Source organism: Glandiceps talaboti, chromosome 9, assembly GCF_964340395.1.
Source record: "Glandiceps talaboti chromosome 9, keGlaTala1.1, whole genome shotgun sequence".
Lineage (NCBI taxonomy): Eukaryota > Metazoa > Hemichordata > Enteropneusta > Spengelidae > Glandiceps > Glandiceps talaboti.
In genome coordinates this window covers 25,513,228-25,532,517 of record NC_135557.1, presented here as the reverse complement: position 1 = coordinate 25,532,517, position 19,290 = coordinate 25,513,228, and the positions used below count along the sequence as shown (strand labels likewise).

Here is a 19,290-nt window from a genome sequence, read left to right as displayed (position 1 = left end):
TGGAAACAAATTTTTATTGTTTTATCACAACTGTGCTTTTTGAGTGTGTCTGCGAGTGTGCCGGTCTGTGTGTGTATATGTGTGTGTGTGTGTGTGTGTGTGTGTGTGTGTGTGTGTGTGTGTGTGTGTGTGTGTGTGTGTGTGTTTATGTATGTATGTATGTATGTATGTATGTATGTATGTATGTATGTATGTGTGTCTGTGTCTGTCTGTGTCTGTCTGTCTGTCTGTCTGTCTGTGTGTTTGTGTTTGTTTGTGTAGTGTAATGCTTAACAAACCTGGTCCAATCATGACATTGTTTGCTCAAAAACTTTCATTTCCCTGTGCTTGTACAATATATAGGCATGTCTCAAAACTTATGTCATACAACATATACATGTATTGATAAATTTTCAGATATTGTTGATGGTAATCTTAAAGCTATGATGAGATTAATCCTAGCATTAGCAGCTCACTATAAACCAAGCAGTGTAAAGCAATCAGGACATCATGGTAAACCAGTAGAAAGAACACCGTCTGCCGCCGCCGTCGCTGCCAATGTAGCCGCTGGACTACGAGATATACGCAATGATCTGGCAAATGCTGGGCAATCATCACGACGGTATCGGGAACATCATCATCAAAAATCAGAGCAAAGGTAGAAATTATTGTTTGTTTGTTTGTTTGTTGATTTCATATTTTGAGTTATCTGTGTATGTATGTACATCAGGCTGATTTACATATATTTATTTATAATGTTATATTTTCATTCATTCATTTTATGCATCGTTAATTATTTGACTAATTAATTCATTGATTTATATTCCCAATTATATATTAATAATAATAAAAATTAAAGAATGGGGGAAGAAAATGGCATACATTAATAGAAACCAATGACATTAACAAGTAATAAAATATTGTAAATTAATGAATATAGTCAAATAAATAATATCTATTTATAAACATGTACACATCGATAAACTTTAGAGACTCACAGTTGTGGTCTTATAACAACAGACAGTAACTTTTTTTCTGTATATATTAACCCAATAATTGTCAACTATTTACTTAAAGGTAACATATTGCTTTGTTAAGGTCAAAGGTCAACACCACAACATATTTGAATAGATGAACAATACAGTACATTTTATAATGTTTTATATAGTTATATGAATATATATATATATATATATATATATATATATTTTTTTTTATATATATATTTATTTTTGTTTTTGTTGTTTCTATATGTTGTTTTTGACTCTAGATAATATATTTTTACATTATTTCATGTCAAATAAAATATACTAGACAAAACTAACTATATGACAACAGAGTGCAAGGCTGAAAATTACTAGTCTGGAGTCCAATACTAATTATGAAATCTCTGCAAATTTATTTGTAAGTGAGTGAAGTAGAGATATGAATTCTATAATATTCTATATCATATATTGAAGTGAAAATGTAAACATGCCAGCATATGTGTTTAACTTCCTTGACCTTTGACCTTTGACATTTTGGCGTTATTATAAACAAATGTTGTTTTTCTTCTCAACACAAATCCTCACAATCAAAGCATTATAAGAGATATTGCCATGGCAACTGTCAACCACAGACTTAACAAAGAGATAATGACAGGATTTTTGATCACATTGTAAACATAACAACATATGTAACTGTACCTTCCTAGAAACATATGCAGTAATGTCTGTCTGGATGTTACATCAATCTTGGCATTATGCCAAGTGTGTAGATGAATTTCACAGTGTATGTATGTGTATTCCAGACTAGAGACACACATATAAACTGATATTTTTCAAATAAATTCATTCTACCGTTCAATTTTCCCCACCCTGATTACAAAGGGTATGCTATAAAATAAATACTTGTCAATTATTAATTATTTTAAAGAGTTTGTGAGTAATAACTGATAGATAATTTAGATTTTAGGTAATTTTGTGAAATGAAAACTTTGTTGATGTCTTTAAAGTGAAATTAGATATTATGTACACATGTTCCATAAATTACTTACATTGGCACAAATACCAATTGTCTTATCTCTGCAGTACTGAAAACATTATTACTTGCCTGTGTGCAAATAAACAGGCAGTACTGGAATGTATGTGAAATCATAGTTATATTTAAAACATATTTTTTTTTTTTTTTTTGTTAAACACATACATGTAATATGCAATAATAACATAACCCTGTGATATATAAGTTTATTTACCAGATTTCTACCTCTGTCTTTTGAGTTTCCAACTGAAATCATAGTGAATGTAATAATAACATAACACTGTGACGTATACATGTATTTACCATATTTCTACCTCTGTCTCCTGAGTTTCTAAACAAAATGTGCATATACTACTATATGTACAATCCATATAACTTTAATAAGATTTTCCATCTGTGTTCCTGGATTTCATAACTTTAGCTAAAACATTAATGTGTTTGTTCTTGTTTTCCCTAGACATAGTCACTCACCACAGTCCAACCAATCAAGTCCACAGATTGGTACCCCAATGGCTACTCCATCTAGACCACCTAGGGCAAGGTGAGTTAACAAGTTAATTTCACATTTCATTAACCAGTTAAATTATACATATGAATAATTATATAAAGCAACCCTTTGTCAGAATCAGTTCCCTGGAGAACGTACAATCCTTGCAGCTAGTGAGGTGGAGAGGATTAAATCTGTACTCTATCCTACCAGGTCCCTATTTATACAGCAGACTGGGGCACATTGGCAAGTCAAATCTTGCCAAATTATTATTGCGACATAGATAACTGCTGCAAAGTTGAACCAGCACAGCTTCCAAGTCAGCCAGCCACTCTAACCATTCAGTCACCATGACTCCACAATGTCAGTACTTTTCTCTAATTCTGATTTGATGTACATTATTTTCAGGGATCGAGTTAGTTATGGTGAGTTTATGAACAGTAGTCCAGGCAGTAGTCCAAGTCTGAGTGTTCGTCACAGTCCTGCCAGTAGTCCTAGCGTCAGTGTTCGTCACAGTCCTGCTAGTAGTCCACATGTTAGCGTTCATAGTAGTCCAAACCTGAGTGTTGGTGGTCCACAAGTTAAACTACCACTAGACAGGAGGCGGACACCTCTCTCATCACCAGCTTCTAACCCAGTTGTTACCAATCCAATCAATACATTTGGTAAAGCTGAAGATTCTGACCAAGGTAGAGTTATTTAAACTTTTATTTATTTTGTGTTAACTAGAAGAAAAACATGATAAAAAAGTTAGATATATTTATTTATTTGCCAGAGGTCAAAAGAAAACAAAATTTACATATCATATGTTGGTATCTTTGCATTTGATCCAATGCAGGATTCTTTGTCAATTGGATATAAAAGTTACTGGAAGGAAATGTCTAGTCAGACTTATTTCTGCACCTGTTTTGATTACTGCTATCAACTTACAAAGTAGGATTTTTTGGGTACCTTGGTAACTTACATAACTTTGAAACCTTGTAAAGCCCAACTGCACTTCCATGTATTCTACTATTTGCTGGATTTCCTGCAAGAGATTCTGGCAAAACATTGTAGGAAATGACATCATAGTTAATTATCACAGTCTCTGTTAAGACACAGAGATTGTGGTAACCATGACCAAGTCAATGTTCTCCACAATTCCTTGCAGGAAATCCCCAAAGTGACAGGACACACATAAATACAATAGGCCGTCTTTACAAGATTTCAAAGTTGAATACGTTACCAGGGTTATATAACTGCCGACATCAGAATGTGGAGAAATGTTACAAACAGGGAAAGTAAACAAATGAATTGGCATAACATTTTGGAAGTACAGAGACTTCCAGTTCTCCCTGACATTTCATGTACACATAAAGAGGCCATAAAACTTCTTATCAAACCATGAAATGTAATACAAGTCTCCCTTGTTCCAACATGCTGTGTCAAGTGTTATTAAATCAATTCATTAGTTTACTTTCCCTGTTCGTGACATGTTCCATTTCGCCATGGTCTGATGTTCGCAGTTGTGAAAATGCTATTTTGTCATCCAAAATAATATGTGAGTTGCTAATAGTAATTAATAAAGTATTCAAAGTCAAACAGGACCTGTCCTTTCAATTTGAAGTTCTAGTTACATTATCTTTCAGATTTTTGTTGTTGAAATGTTGTCATGTGTTTTCACATTTATAGGTAGTATATTTGAAATGTTGTCTTGTGTTTTCATATTTCTAGGTAGTATATTTGAAATGTTGTCTTGTGTTTTCATATTTCTAGGTAGTATATTTGATGATAAAAGTTCGCAATGTTCATCGTCATCATTTTGGAATGACCTACAAGAGGAACAAAGTGATCTTGCCAAAGAATTAGAAGAAACTAAAAAGATGGTCCATACTTTACAAGATTTAGTAAGTGTCTACATTAATATGATAGCATCCCATGATGCACTAGTGCAAGTGTGGTGTACTCGGGGTATTTGCATGAGTGCTTACAGTGTTCTCTGCACCCATACTTTGCTTGTGAAGTGCAGCAGTAAACACTTCAAGCATGAATGCAAATACCCCCGAGTACCTCTCACTGGAACTCACCTGGCATGGGGTTCTGTTATTATTACATATATTTGTCTGAAGCAGCAAATTTCTCATAAAAATCATAAAAAATCATACAGCGTTGTCATGCAATTTTGTGTAGCAAATGATTGCATCCTCATTTGCATATAATTTGCATGCAGATATGCAATAACATTTTCGAAATTACACAGTGAAAATACCACTAGTGTGTGCATACCAGTGCAAGTAATCTATGGTACCTATTTCATACTAACTTTAATTGGCCTTGCATTGTACATAGGGTGAAATGCTTACAGGCAAGCAATCCATCTTGTACAATGATATAACTCACATCTTTTTTTCTTCTTGATAGTTACTCAATGGCCAAGTGCCAGATGGAGGGGCTTCTGATGCCGAGGAAGATCAACTTCCATTTGAAGGCACTAATCCCAAGGAACACATTGTAAGTAGTCGAGGAAGATTTGTACAAATCACTGATCAAACTGAACAAGAGAGGAAAATGTATTGTCATTTTACGACGAATATCACAATGTTGTTGTACTGACAATGAACATTTTAACAAATACACACAATATAATTTGATAAAACTGAGTGCTTAAAACTGCAAATAGTCAGTCTTGGTCTCTCTGTGATAGAGGGCGCTGTTGATAAAGCGCTGCGCTTAAAACTGCAAGTAGTAAGTCTTGGTCTCTCTGTGATAGAGGGTGCTGTTGATAAAGCGCTGCGCTTAAAACTGCAAATTGTCAGTCTTGTTCACTCTGTGATAGAGGGCGCTGTTGATAAAGCTCAGTGCTTTAAACGGCAAACAGTCAGTCTTCTCTCTTTGATATTTATCATTGTATATTATAACATGTGTAGCAATGTTCCCTGTTTAAGAATTTGTATACAGTTTCTCACAATTATAGAAAAAAAAACACATGCCAACCTAAGTAATTTATTAATATATTGACTTTCTATTTTTTCCAATGATGAAAATATTTCATGACACTTTCACTTTTTATATTTTAAGGTGATCTACTAAGGTAGAATACCATTAAACCAAAATAATAAAAAAATAATGTGTTTCCAATAACCTGACATCCTAGTTTAAGTCAACGACCCTAATGTTTTGTTAAACATTTAAAACAAAAAGATAAGAAACTCTGTCTTCTTGACCTTCATGCACATCTGTTTTCTTTCCCTAGAGATATATGTACATATTTCATCAAAACTGTCACAGAAGGGGTATTCTTACCTACTTGTTTTTGAGTCGAAGCAATTTTTTTCAAAAATAAAATACAATTTAAAAGATGAAATAAGATAAAAATAACAAAATCCTGACCTACCTACCCTATTTTCTGAGGTCGTGTTAGCGGAAACACAAAATGAGGATTGTTTTCTTCTGTCTAATGATTGTGACAAACATTGATAAAATAAGATTCAAGATTGTATTTCTAATTCTATATTACAGATTGTTGTACAGGCTAGACTTGACCAGTGTCAGGCAGAATGTAATGAACTCAAATCAGAACTTGCTAAAAGTAAACAAGCTAGCAGAAACTTACAGGGTGTCAAGGTAATTAATTACTCAGATATAATTCAATTTTTTTTTATATTTTATTTTTTTTTCTCAATATTATTATTCATTTAGTGATTACATTACATTTAATTCTCAATTCGAAAATAATTTGAAATGGAAGATTGTGTCATAATATTTCATGATGTACACATTCTTTGTACTGAAGGTAAGTGGTTACAGGTACTTTCTGGAATTTGTTTTGATGAGCTTATGTAGATACTGCCTCTATTGATAGACCAAACATAATCTTTTGTTTAAAATAAGTGACTGATAAGTTGTGGAAGAATTGGATAGTGGTAAAAATCACATATCATGTGAAATTAGATAGGGTATTTTATATTGTGGAAAAATAGTTTCAAGGTGAACCATGAAATGTGTTGTTGAATTATTTTGAGCAAAATTAAGAAGAATGCAGTCTTTTTCTCTAGTTCTCCATCTCTCTCTCTCTCTCTCTCTCTCTCTCTCTCTCTCTCTCTCTCTCTCTCTCTCTCTCTCTCTTTCTTTCTCTTTCTCTCTCTCTCTCTCTCTCTGTCTCTCTCTCTCTCTCTCTCTCTCTCGCTCTCTCTCTGTCTCTCTGTCTCTCTGTCTCTCTGTCTCTCTCTCTCTCTCTCTCTCTCTCTCTCTCTCTCTCTCTCTCTCTCCCTCTCTCTCTCCCCCCCCAATCTATGACACTTCGACTGTCACTGTCAGCCCCCCACCCACCCACCGACATTTTTGTTCTGACATATCTTTGTGTTTGTTTTCAGTCTGGTTTACAATCACGTCTAACGGAACAAGACAACTCATTACTACAACTAAAGGCTGAATTACTTAGACTGGGTTTTACACAACAAAACCTAGAAGCTGAAAATGTAAGTACAAATTAACGGAAAATGACATTTTGTGATCTTTATAAGTTGTCAGACGTATGTAGACACACTGAATTGGGTATAACAGCACACTAAGAAGACATGGAGAGGTGAATAGCTGTACTTATATAACATGTCGTTGTGTTAGTGCAGTAAGGTTGTATCTGCCTATTCAACTTCATAGCAGATACGACCTTACTGCACTGACGCGATGATGCATATGACCAAGTTGTATATATTAGAACACAAAGGATTGTTATATCTGGGTTGGTCTACATGTATCTATGTCATTTTACTGTGGTGCTTAAGTCTAAATATTTAGAATCACCATCATTTTTATCACTGCAAGTACACAGGATTACAACATTCATATTGCAGTCACTATCCTACCAGGTACGCAATTATACAGCTGGGTTGACCAGATAATGTGAAGCACTTTACAATCTTTATTCTGATTGGTTAGAAGAGAAAGGAAACAAACACATCTGTTGGTTGTACAGTTAATGAATGTTATAGTATGTATATAATGTCCAATCAGTGACAACCTTGTAACAGCTTACATCACCTCGTGTTGACTAGGTCACAATCGTTGTTCAAATCTTGCCCAAGGGTAGTAGCTATGTAGAAACAAATGGCAGATATGAAACTGGAACCTGCAACATCCAGATTCCAAGTCATCCACTCTAAAATCTGAAATTGTGTAATCAATGCATGTTTTGTTTCACTGCATGTATTTAATTTCATTCCAGGCTGAACTTAAGAGAAAGTTAGAAGAAAAAAGCAGGTATATATCTGATATGACTAGACAACTTCACCAAAAAGATAAATTACTTACAGACCAACAACTTCAAATTGAAGAAGTCACAAGACAATTACAAGAATTAAATATTTTAAAAGTAAGTACTAAATATATTCATCACGATTCGTCATATTTTCAAGAGAGTGAAGTTTTTACCACCTGACAAAATGATATAGAGAGATATCATTTGTTAAAAATAATCATGAAAAATGATATTAACGTGAATATAAAGATAAATATCTCCAGATGTAAATTTACAGGTTAACATACTGGTTACCTACCCTCTAATGAACTCCCAGCGCATCATGTGCAATATATTTGTGTACCGCCCCACAACTTAAAAACAAAAGTAAATGTATCAGGATTGATAGAGGGCGCTATGACATGCCAGTGTCAGCGTGACAAGCCAATACATGTATACAATTTTAAAATACTCATAGCTTAGTGTGCAAAGACATAAACAAGGATGTCTATCATTATGGGATATGAAATATGAAATTATGATTATGTTTAGAATATATTTAATTTGTAACATTTACTTTGACAGAATGAACTCCAAAATGAAGTACAGCAAAGAGATGATACAACCAGTACGTTAGAGGTCCAATTGAGAGATTTAAGTGATAGATTAGGAAATGTAGGAATATCAGAGGTAGGTAACTTGTAGTATGTTTGTTTACTTCCATACTGTTTGTTTACTTCAGTGCTGTTTGTTTACTCCAGTGCTGTTTGTTTACTTGTACACTATTTGTTTACTTGTATACTATTTGTTTACTTGACAGTTTGTATACTGTTATGTTACTAGTATGATGTTGACTTTGTATGCTTTGTTTACTTCTACACTGTTTTGTTTACTTTTTCTATACTGTTTAGTACTATACTGTTGTGTTACTAGTATGATGTTGACTTCTGTACTATTTGTTTACTTTTAGTGTTTATGTATTTATATTCATAGTAACATAATATGTACAACTTTGAAATCAAATGTTTCATTACATGATCACAAAAGATATTGCAGTAAGAATGTCTGTATTATTCAAAATGAACTATCTCCTAATGTTATATAATTTATGCAATATATTATCATTATATGTATAAATATATATTTCATCTCTATCTCCTATTTTATAATTTATTTTTTATATTATTGTTATATGTACAAATAGATGTTTTATTTATCTCCTTGTGTTTTATCTTTGTACCAAGTTTTATTCCTACATGAATCTTTTCTCTCTGTTTTTCCCAGTCTACTCTTGCCAATAAGATTGCAATGCAGGATAGAATGATGGATAAATTAGAAGGAAAGATTTTACAAACCAACGACCTCAGTCTCAATCATCACCAACACCATCCTGTAGAGGTTGGTATCCTAGCAACAACCTCATTTGGTTGTTTGCTATTTGTTTCCTCAAGGTGTTGGGAGTAAGGTGCATTAGCACATTCTTGAGACAGAATTAGATAATTATAATACCAATTCTTGTCATGGGACTACCATAATTTGCAGCTTGTAGCTCATTCAGGCTACCACTGATTATGTGATGAGGGTGGAAGATTTATGGACATGAAAGTATTTTATTAATATACTTTTTTTCCAATATAAAGGAAATCTGTTTTCAGTTCAGCAATATTGGATTACAGGTCACAATCCTTGGGCTACCATTTTCTGAAACTGGTAGCCCACTAGGACTACCAAAGAAAAAAAGTGAATTTCAAGTCCTGTAACCTTGTGGTGGACAATGACTTACTGAAATCTTCATCTGCTTTATATTTGTGTCAGGTTGGTGAAGAACTACAGGTTGTCAGAGATGCTCTTAGAAATCTACGTGCAAGTTTTAGTGGACACGATCCCCAACATCATACGATTGATGCATTAGAACAAGTAAGTTTTATACTTAGAGAAATATTCTGTAATGTTGGCGTAAAGGATAATATCATAGTATATAGGACATGCATGCGTACTATTCATTGAGCCGATATGCGGCTACTTTGCGAGCTATTATTGTGAAATTGAAGAGATAGTTATACGTGCTAACTTGTCAAATAGCCACGTCACAACAGTGCATGGATTCAATGATGAACATCTTCAAAAAAGAAAGAAATTTGACAATGTCATTATTTTTAACTACAAGTATAAACTTGGAAACTGATAATAAAACATTTTTCATAATAGGTGTAATTTCTATAAAGAATATATAATTTTTCAGAAACTGTAGCTTGCTCTCTCTGATACCCATACCCACTACCGTATTTTCCACAAGTCCTGTTTCCGTGTACAACAACTGCTGTTCGTCTGTAGTTGGACTGATATTTGTTCTGCTGACAAACCCATTTTTCATACATTCAGTTTTTAAAATCACACTTGATACTCTTTACAATCAAAGTTTGTCTATTTACAGAGTATAGCAACATTAGTTGACAGAGTACGAGTAACACAGTCAAGAAGAAACAGTGACTCTGTAAGTATGGACTATCATTATCAGTAGATATCATACCACATTGTAGTTAAGTTGAACACAGTCAAATAAAGAAATGTATGATTTATACTCTGGTCATTCTACGCCATGACAACAAGTGTCTACGACGTCTACAAGTGTCTACATCATTGACTCTGAAATGTTTAAAATTAGTTACAACATTCAGAGATATAATCATATTATACTATGCAGAAACCAAGTTGAACAAAAAATATGGAATTTATATCTGACTATTCTAAGTCACAACAACGCCCATCTCTGTCATGACAACGTGTGTCGACATCACTGGTTCTGTTGTGCTTGCAATATGAGTCAAAACGTTCAAAATTGTCATTACTTTCTCCGATTTTTTATTGCCATTACTTTTCTCTATGTTATTTTCCAATATGTTTCTTCAGTCATCTTGAAAATACTCATGAGTTGCTAGACTCGTAGTGACAAAGACCCCTTAGGTCATGAGTATTTTCAAGGGCAGAATGAAGTAGAATATTAGGAAATCACATCTAATTATTAAACAATTACCTTATTCATTTTATTTATTTGTGTCTTTAATATCATGCAAATCAAACCAATTTCTATTAACTTATTATTTTTACAATTTACAAAACAATGATGATTTGCAGAGTTCAACAGAAAGTGTATCTCGTCACCATGGTTACAGTCAAGAGAGAGATCCAAGGAGGTCACCGATAACGTCACTACATAGTAAGTCATATCATTTGTAATCCTATCACCCCTAATACTCTAGAATGGTATGGTCCTTACTGCAAAGAACAAAAGAAAAAGTAAAGTATATTGAGGCAGCTGGTAGGCCAAGGTATAGTTGGGTCACCTGCCATATAAAAACAAGTACTGCACGTGATATCTAACTCCTATTGCAGGGAGCTTATGATAAGTCTGTCTGTCTGTCTGTCTGTCTGTCTGTCTGTCTGTCTGTCTGTGTTATCAACACCTCAGTAAGCACTGCAAAGATGTTAATGACACAAAGCATTGACATTTTATGAAATGATGCACAGATCTCATTATTTTTTGTGCAATTTTTATTTATTTATTGGCCTTTTTGATATTCCATTCATTTTTTGGGCAAATGTCCATACACAAATAATGAATGTAGTATTTACATCTTACAGTGTCTGGTGGTTTTGGTGGTATATCTCCATACACAAATAATGAATGTAGTATTTACATTTTACAGTGTCTGGTGGTTTTGGTGGTATATCTCCATACACAAATAATGAATGTAGTGTTTACATCTTACAGTGTCTGGTGGTTTTGGTGGTATATCTCCATACACAAATAATGAATGTAGTATTTACATCTTACAGTGTCTGGTGGTTTTGGTGGTATATCTCCATACACAAATAATGAATGTAGTGTTTACATCTTACAGTGTCTGGTGGTTTTGGTGGTATATCTCCATACACAAATAATGAATGTAGTATTTACATCTTACAGTGTCTGGTGGTTTTGGTGGTATATCTCCATACACAAATAATGAATGTAGTATTTACATCTTACAGTGTCTGGTGGTTTTGGTGGTATATCTCCATACACAAATAATGAATGTAGTATTTACATCTTACAGTGTCTGGTGGTTTTGGTGGTATATCTCCATACACAAATAATGAATGTAGTATTTACATCTTACAGTGTCTGGTGGTTTTGGTGGTATATCTCCGTACACAAATAATGAATGTAGTATTTACATTTTACAGTGTCTGGTGGTTTTGGTGGTATATCTCCTTACACAAATAATGAATGTAGTGTTTACATTTTACAGTGTCTGGTGGTTTTGGTGGTATATCTCCATACACAAATAATGAATGTAGTATTTACATCTTACAGTGTCTGGTGGTTTTGGTGGTATATCTCCGTACACAAATAATGAATGTAGTATTTACATTTTACAGTGTCTGGTGGTTTTGGTGGTATATCTCCATACACAAATAATGAATGTAGTATTTACATTTTACAGTGTCTGGTGGTTTTGGTGGTATATCTCCATACACAAATAATGAATGTAGTGTTTACATTTTACAGTGTCTGGTGGTTTTGGTGGTATATCTCCATACACAAATAATGAATGTAGTATTTACATTTTACAGTGTCTGGTGGTTTTGGTGGTATATCTCCATACACAAATAATGAATGTAGTATTTTACATTTTACAGTGTCTGGTGGTTTTGGTGGTATATCTCCATACACAAATAATGAATGTAGTATTTTACATTTTACAGTGTCTGGTGGTTTTGGTGGTATATCTCCATACACATATAATGAATGTAGTATTTACATCTTACAGTGTCTGGTGGTTTTGGTGGTATATCTCCATACACAAATAATGAATGTAGTATTTACATCTTACAGTGTCTGGTGGTTTTGGTGGTATATCTCCATACACAAATAATGAATGTAGTGTTTACATTTTACAGTGTCTGGTGGTTTTGGTGGTATATCTCCATACACATATAATGAATGTAGTATTTACATCTTACAGTGTCTGGTGGTTTTGGTGGTATATCTCCATACACAAATAATGAATGTAGTGTTTACATTTTACAGTGTCCGGTGGTTTTGGTGGTATATCTCCATACACAAATAATGAATGTAGTATTTACATTTTACAGTGTCTGGTGGTTTTGGTGGTATATCTCCATACACAAATAATGAATGTAGTATTTACATTTTACAGTGTCTGGTGGTTTTGGTGGTATATCTCCATACACAAATAATGAATGTAGTGTTTACATTTTACAGTGTCTGGTGGTTTTGGTGGTATATCTCCATACACAAATAATGAATGTAGTATTTACATCTTACAGTGTCTGGTGGTTTTGGTGGTATATCTCCATACACAAATAATGAATGTAGTATTTACATCTTACAGTGTCTGGTGGTTTTGGTGGTATATCTCCATATACAAATAATGAATGTAGTATTTACATTTTACAGTGTCTGGTGGTTTTGGTGGTATATCTCCGTACACAAATAATGAATGTAGTATTTACATCTTACAGTGTCTGGTGGTTTTGGTGGTATATCTCCATATACAAATAATGAATGTAGTGTTTACATTTTACAGTGTCTGGTGGTTTTGGTGGTATATCTCCATATACAAATAATGAATGTAGTGTTTACATTTTACAGTGTCTGGTGGTTTTGGTGGTATATCTCCATACACAAATAATGAATGTAGTATTTACATCTTACAGTGTCTGGTGGTTTTGGTGGTATATCTCCATACACAAATAATGAATGTAGTGTTTACATTTTACAGTGTCTGGTGGTTTTGGTGGTATATCTCCATACACAAATAATGAATGTAGTATTTACATTTTACAGTGTCTGGTGGTTTTGGTGGTATATCTCCATACACAAATAATGAATGTAGTATTTACATTTTACAGTGTCTGGTGGTTTTGGTGGTATATCTCCATACACAAATAATGAATGTAGTGTTTACATTTTACAGTGTCTGGTGGTTTTGGTGGTATATCTCCATACACATATAATGAATGTAGTATTTACATTTTACAGTGTCTGGTGGTTTTGGTGGTATATCTCCATACACAAATAATGAATGTAGTATTTACATTTTACAGTGTCTGGTGGTTTTGGTGGTATATCTCCATATACAAATAATGAATGTAGTATTTACATTTTACAGTGTCTGGTGGTTTTGGTGGTATATCTCCATACACAAATGGTCCATCCTCTATACCATGTACCAAGGTGCTGTATTTCACAGAAAGAACTGTTACTCCATTCATGTCTTCCATACCAAAAAGGTGGGTAATCATTTAATGTATGTCATTATCTTAGATTATCTCAGTTAGATTATCATAGTTAGATTATCTTAGATTATCTCAGTTACATTATCTTATATTATCTTAGTTAGATTATCTCAGTTAGATTATCTCAGCTAGATTATCTCAGTTACATTATCTTAGATTATCTTAGTTAGATTATCATAGGTTATCTTAGATTATCTTAGTTAGATTATCATAGTTAGATTATCTTAGATTATCTCAGTTAGATTATCTCAGTTACATTATCTTATATTATCTTAGTTAGATTATCTGAGTTAGATTATCTCAGCTAGATTATCTCTGTTAGATTATCTTAGATTATCCTAGTTAGATTATCATAGGTTATCTTAGATTATCTTAGTTAGATTATCTTAGTTAGATTATCTTAATTTGATTATCTTGTATGCAAGTATATCGTTTCATGATAGTGATCTTTATTGGTCCAAATAAATTGGGGGAAATGTGTTGAATAATAGCAATTGAGTAGTTCCCAGTGTTCTACTATTAAAACAGAGTACTAGGATAAAACCTGCATTGTTTTTCAGAGTCAAATTAAGTATCACCCTTCCTGCATACAGACATGTTAATTTTATTAATCAAACCCAGTTATTGCTAAGTGGGTTTAAATCCAGACTGTAGTAGTTAGAAGCATTACAGCTAACTATGTTTGTGTATAATTACAAGTTTTTGAGGCAGCTTGCCATGATTTTGATTTTAATGTTTGTCATTTTGATGTTGATACTGTTATTGATAGGCTTGGTGAAATCACACTGAGAGACTTTAGAGAAATATACGACAGACAAGGAAACTATAGATATCACTTCAAAGCATTAGATCCAGAGTTTGGTACTGTTAAAGAAGAGGTGAGTTAACTTTATGTATATCTAGAAGAGTACAGTACAGTACAACAGCATACAGTACAGTACAGTACAGTACAGTACAGAACAATACAGTACAGTACAGTACAGTACAGTACAGTACAGTACAACAGCGTACAGTACAGAACAGAACAGTACAGTGCAACAGTGTACAGTACAGTACAGTACAGAACAGAACAGAACAGTGCAACAGAGTACAGTACAGTACAGTACAGAACAGAACAGTACAGTGCAACAGAGTACAGTACAGTACAGTACAGAACAATACAGTACAGTACAGTACAGTACAGAACAGAACAGAACAGTGCAACAGAGTACAGTACAGTACAGTACAGTACAGTACAGAACAGAACAGTACAGTGCAACAGAGTACAGTACAGTACAGTACAGAACAGAACAGTGCAACAGCGTACAGTAGAGCACAGTACAGCACAACAGCGTACAGTGTAGTACTGAACAGTACAACACAGTACAGTACAGTACAGTGCAACACAGTACAGTACTGTTCAGTACACAATATAGTACAGTACAACACAGTACAGTACGATACAGTACTGTAACAGTACAACACTACAATACAGTACTATGCAGTACAGAATAGTACAACACAGTACAGTACATTACAATACAGTACAGTACAGTACAGTACAGTACATTACAGCACATTACAGTATGATCCAGTACTGTAACAGTACAACACTACAGTACCATACAGTACAGTACACTACTGTACAGTACAGTACAGTATAACATACTATACTATAGTATTAGTACAGTACAGTATGATTTAGTACAGTACAGTACAATACAGTATAGTATATTTTAGTACAGTACAATACAATACAATACTGAATAGAGCAACAAAATAGTACAGTACAGCATAGAATAGCTCAGAACAGCAGAGCAGAACAGTATAATACAGAAAAGAACAGAACAGTATAAAATAGTACAGAACAGAAGAGAATAGTACAGAGCAGTACAGAATAGAACAGAACAGAACAGAACAGAGAAGTAGAGAACAGGAAAGTAAAGAACAGTACTGAACAGAACAGAACAAAAGTATAGAACAGAAAAAAACAGAAAAGTATAGAACAGAACAAAAGTACAGAACAGAAAAGTACAGAACAGAACAGAAAAGTAGAGAACAGAACAGAAAAGTAGAGAACAGGAAAGTAAAGAACAGTACTGAACAGAACAGAAAGGTACAGAACAGAACAGGACAGAACAGAAAAGTACAGAACAGACCAGAACAGAACAGAAAAGTACAGAACAGAACAGAACAGTACAGAAAGGTACAGAACAGAACAGAACAGAACAGTACAGAAAGGTACAGAACAGAAAAGTACAGAACAGAAAAGTAGAGAACAGTACTGAACAGAACAGAAAGGTACAGAACAGAACAGGACAGAACAGAAAAGTGCAGAACAGAACAGAACAGAACAAAAGTATAGAACAGGAAAAGTACAGAACAGAACAGAAAAGTAGAGAACAGGAAAGTAAAGAACAGTACTGAACAGAACAGAAAGGTACAGAACAGAACAGGACAGAACAGAAAAGTACAGAACAGAACAGAACAGAAAAGTACAGAACAGAATAAACCAAAGTTAAGTACATATATACAGAACAGAATAGTAGAATGCTTTGTAGAACAGTATAGAATAGAACAGTACATGTACATGAGTACCAAAGAGAACAGAGAGAAATAAGAACAGCACAGAATTTCAAAGGACAGAATAATGTAAAGCAGAACAGAAGAGTAATGAATAGAATAACAGACCCAGAATACTTAAACAGAATAGTAGAAAAGAGAACGGCACTGTGACCGACACTGTATGTCACAGTTTAGAACAGTAGACAATAGAGCAGTAGAGAAAAAAAACCAGGACATGTATAATCACTGGTCAGAATAGTACTAGTAAAGATCAAAACTTGATAAGTTTCTGTTTTATACATCTCATTCATTCATTTAGTGTTTTGGATCAAGTCATAACATATAATTAAGTAGTTCTCTTAAATAGTCCTTTTTCTTTGTTGCTAGGTAACAAGTGATGATGACATAGTTCCTGGTTGGGAAGGCAAGATAGTGGCCTGGATTGAGGAAGACACCGGGTAGAGTTATAATAGTATGTAATGTCTAAAAGGACTCAACAAGTGAAACAGATCTGCTGTGTAGAATGAGTGTCATCCATACAGCTATGTGAATGCGTAGTCATAGCAAACATCAATGGTACATGTGCTGCGCTTACCAGGAATGTGATGTAGTGAATGATACTGCTATGCCAAGTCATACAATGGTCATCGTGCAAATTTGACCGTACTGGATGACGCAGCCGTGCCACGACAATGTTTCCCGACTTCTGTGTCATTATACAAGTATGGCCTCTATGGGTGTCTGCTGTTCACTTTTCATCTATAACTGATGATTGAAGCTATCAAAGAAATTTGACCCTACCAAGGATTTTGTCATCCATCCATCTACAACGGACTTTTAAAGATACTTTGTTGCCATCATGCAACTATGGCCCTTATGGGTGACTATCACTGTCATACTTTCTATTACTTTAACCAATGGCTTTCATACTATCACGCTAATGTCACCCTTATAGGTGATCAATGGCGTTCATACTATCACGCTAATGTCACCCTTATAGGTGATCAATGGCTTTCATACTATCACACTAATGTCACCCTTATAGGTGATCAATGGCTTTCATACTATCACGCTAATGTCACCCGTAGAGATGACCAATGGCTTGCTGTATACACTAGACTGTTCAAGGCCAAGACAGAGTAAATGTAGTAGAACTCAAAATCTATCATATATACCATGCTAATTGCTCAAGTCAAAAGTAAAAAAAGCAAACACGGTTAAATGTATGATGAATAAGTAGCAATAAATACATGTGTTCAAAGTTGCAAAGTATTCGGCTAAATTTGAGAACAGATGATTTCTGTGTTATGAAATCATTCAATGTGTTGATTCCGGCTGAGGCTGATGTCAAAAAATGTAACTAATTAGTCACAAACAACAACAACAACAACAACAACAACAACAACAACAACAACAACAACATCGTCATCCTTCAGATAGCAGGCAAACAAGGACAAGTATTCTGCAAGTACAATCATTCATTGGTGAGTGCAGTGATCTGGTCTACTTGCAACATACCCTGAAACATACATGACAATAATTATCACTTACCACTTATCTGGATCACTTATCAATTCCCTGGATCACTTACCAGTTACCTAGATAACTTACCAGTTACCTAGATCACTTACCAGTTATCTGGATCACTTATCAATTCCCTGGATCACTTACCAGTTACCTAGATCACTTACCAGTTATCTGGATCACTTACCAGTTATCTGGATCACTTACTAGTTACCTAGATCACTTACCAGTTTCCTGGATCACTTATCAATTCCCTGAATCACTTACCAGTTAACTGGATCACTTACCAGTTATCTGGATCACTTACCAGTTACCTAGATCACTTACCAGTTATCTGGATCACTTACCAGTTATCTGGATCAACAATGTATAGTATACAGTCTGTTTCAGTAATGTCGAATTACACATGTGGCTAATCGCACTTCAGTATTTTGAAGTTCTGACTTAAGTGGAAGTCCTGACTTAAACTGCACTTCAGGGGTCTTGACTTTTAACTCACTTTAGGAAGTCCTGACTTGTACCACACTTCATGGGGTCCTGGCTTGTACCACACTTCAGGGGGTCCTGACTTGTACCACACTTCAAGGGGTCCTGACTTGTACCGCACTTCAGGGGGTCCTGACTTGAACCCCACTTCAGGAGGTCCTGACTTGAACCCCACAAGTTCAGGAGGTCTGATCTTGTACCCCACTTCAAGAGGTCTTGACTTTTACCTCAGATAGGATGGTGTTTTTTTATGTGTAGATTGGTAAAAGCTTTAGAAAAATCACACACAGGGCAATTTATTTTGTATAGAATATTTCAGAAGTGTTATAACACTTATGTATTTATTACAATGATATACTTATGTGACACACTTTGGCAAGCTAAAACAGACAAATTGAAACTGTATGTGTTGTAGATAACAGAAATGGTGGTAGCAATGTCACAGTGGTGTATATGTAATCAGGATAGTGTAAACTCTGGAAGTCAAGGAAAATGTACTAGAAGTGTACAGAAATGAAAAACTGGATGAGTCTTCACATAGACTCAACCATATTCTACTTTGAGTGTAATTACATCGACTGATTAATACCCTGGTAGTTGAGTTTTTGGATTACTAAGATAGACACAAACTCAAACTATTGTCACAACATGTTGATACAACAGTGATAAGCTATTGAATGGTTTGATTATAGTCTCAGTAGGGAAGTGGCTCTGAAAACTAGTTCCATAA

At 34.3% G+C, this 19,290-nt stretch overlaps 1 protein-coding gene across 5 annotated transcripts in view; it reads left to right on the top strand.

The window, feature by feature from the left end:
* LOC144440187 (dixin-like) overlaps nucleotides 1-17,945 on the top strand; it is a 66,774-nt gene extending 48,829 nt beyond the window's left edge. For all 5 annotated transcript variants that reach the window (XM_078129478.1, XM_078129479.1, XM_078129481.1 and 2 more), the window contains exons 4-19: nucleotides 397-637; nucleotides 2,456-2,539; nucleotides 2,894-3,174; nucleotides 4,241-4,371; nucleotides 4,886-4,975; nucleotides 5,984-6,088; nucleotides 6,838-6,942; nucleotides 7,689-7,835; nucleotides 8,286-8,390; nucleotides 8,985-9,098; nucleotides 9,516-9,617; nucleotides 10,135-10,194; nucleotides 10,836-10,917; nucleotides 13,880-14,000; nucleotides 14,776-14,884; nucleotides 16,938-17,945. In XM_078129478.1, coding sequence (XP_077985604.1) covers nucleotides 397-637; nucleotides 2,456-2,539; nucleotides 2,894-3,174; nucleotides 4,241-4,371; nucleotides 4,886-4,975; nucleotides 5,984-6,088; nucleotides 6,838-6,942; nucleotides 7,689-7,835; nucleotides 8,286-8,390; nucleotides 8,985-9,098; nucleotides 9,516-9,617; nucleotides 10,135-10,194; nucleotides 10,836-10,917; nucleotides 13,880-14,000; nucleotides 14,776-14,884; nucleotides 16,938-17,012 — 1,952 coding nt within the window. In that variant the 3' untranslated portion in view covers nucleotides 17,013-17,945. The remainder of the gene's footprint in view (nucleotides 1-396; nucleotides 638-2,455; nucleotides 2,540-2,893; nucleotides 3,175-4,240; nucleotides 4,372-4,885; nucleotides 4,976-5,983; nucleotides 6,089-6,837; nucleotides 6,943-7,688; nucleotides 7,836-8,285; nucleotides 8,391-8,984; nucleotides 9,099-9,515; nucleotides 9,618-10,134; nucleotides 10,195-10,835; nucleotides 10,918-13,879; nucleotides 14,001-14,775; nucleotides 14,885-16,937) is intronic.
* The last annotated feature ends 1,345 nt before the right edge of the window (nucleotides 17,946-19,290 follow it).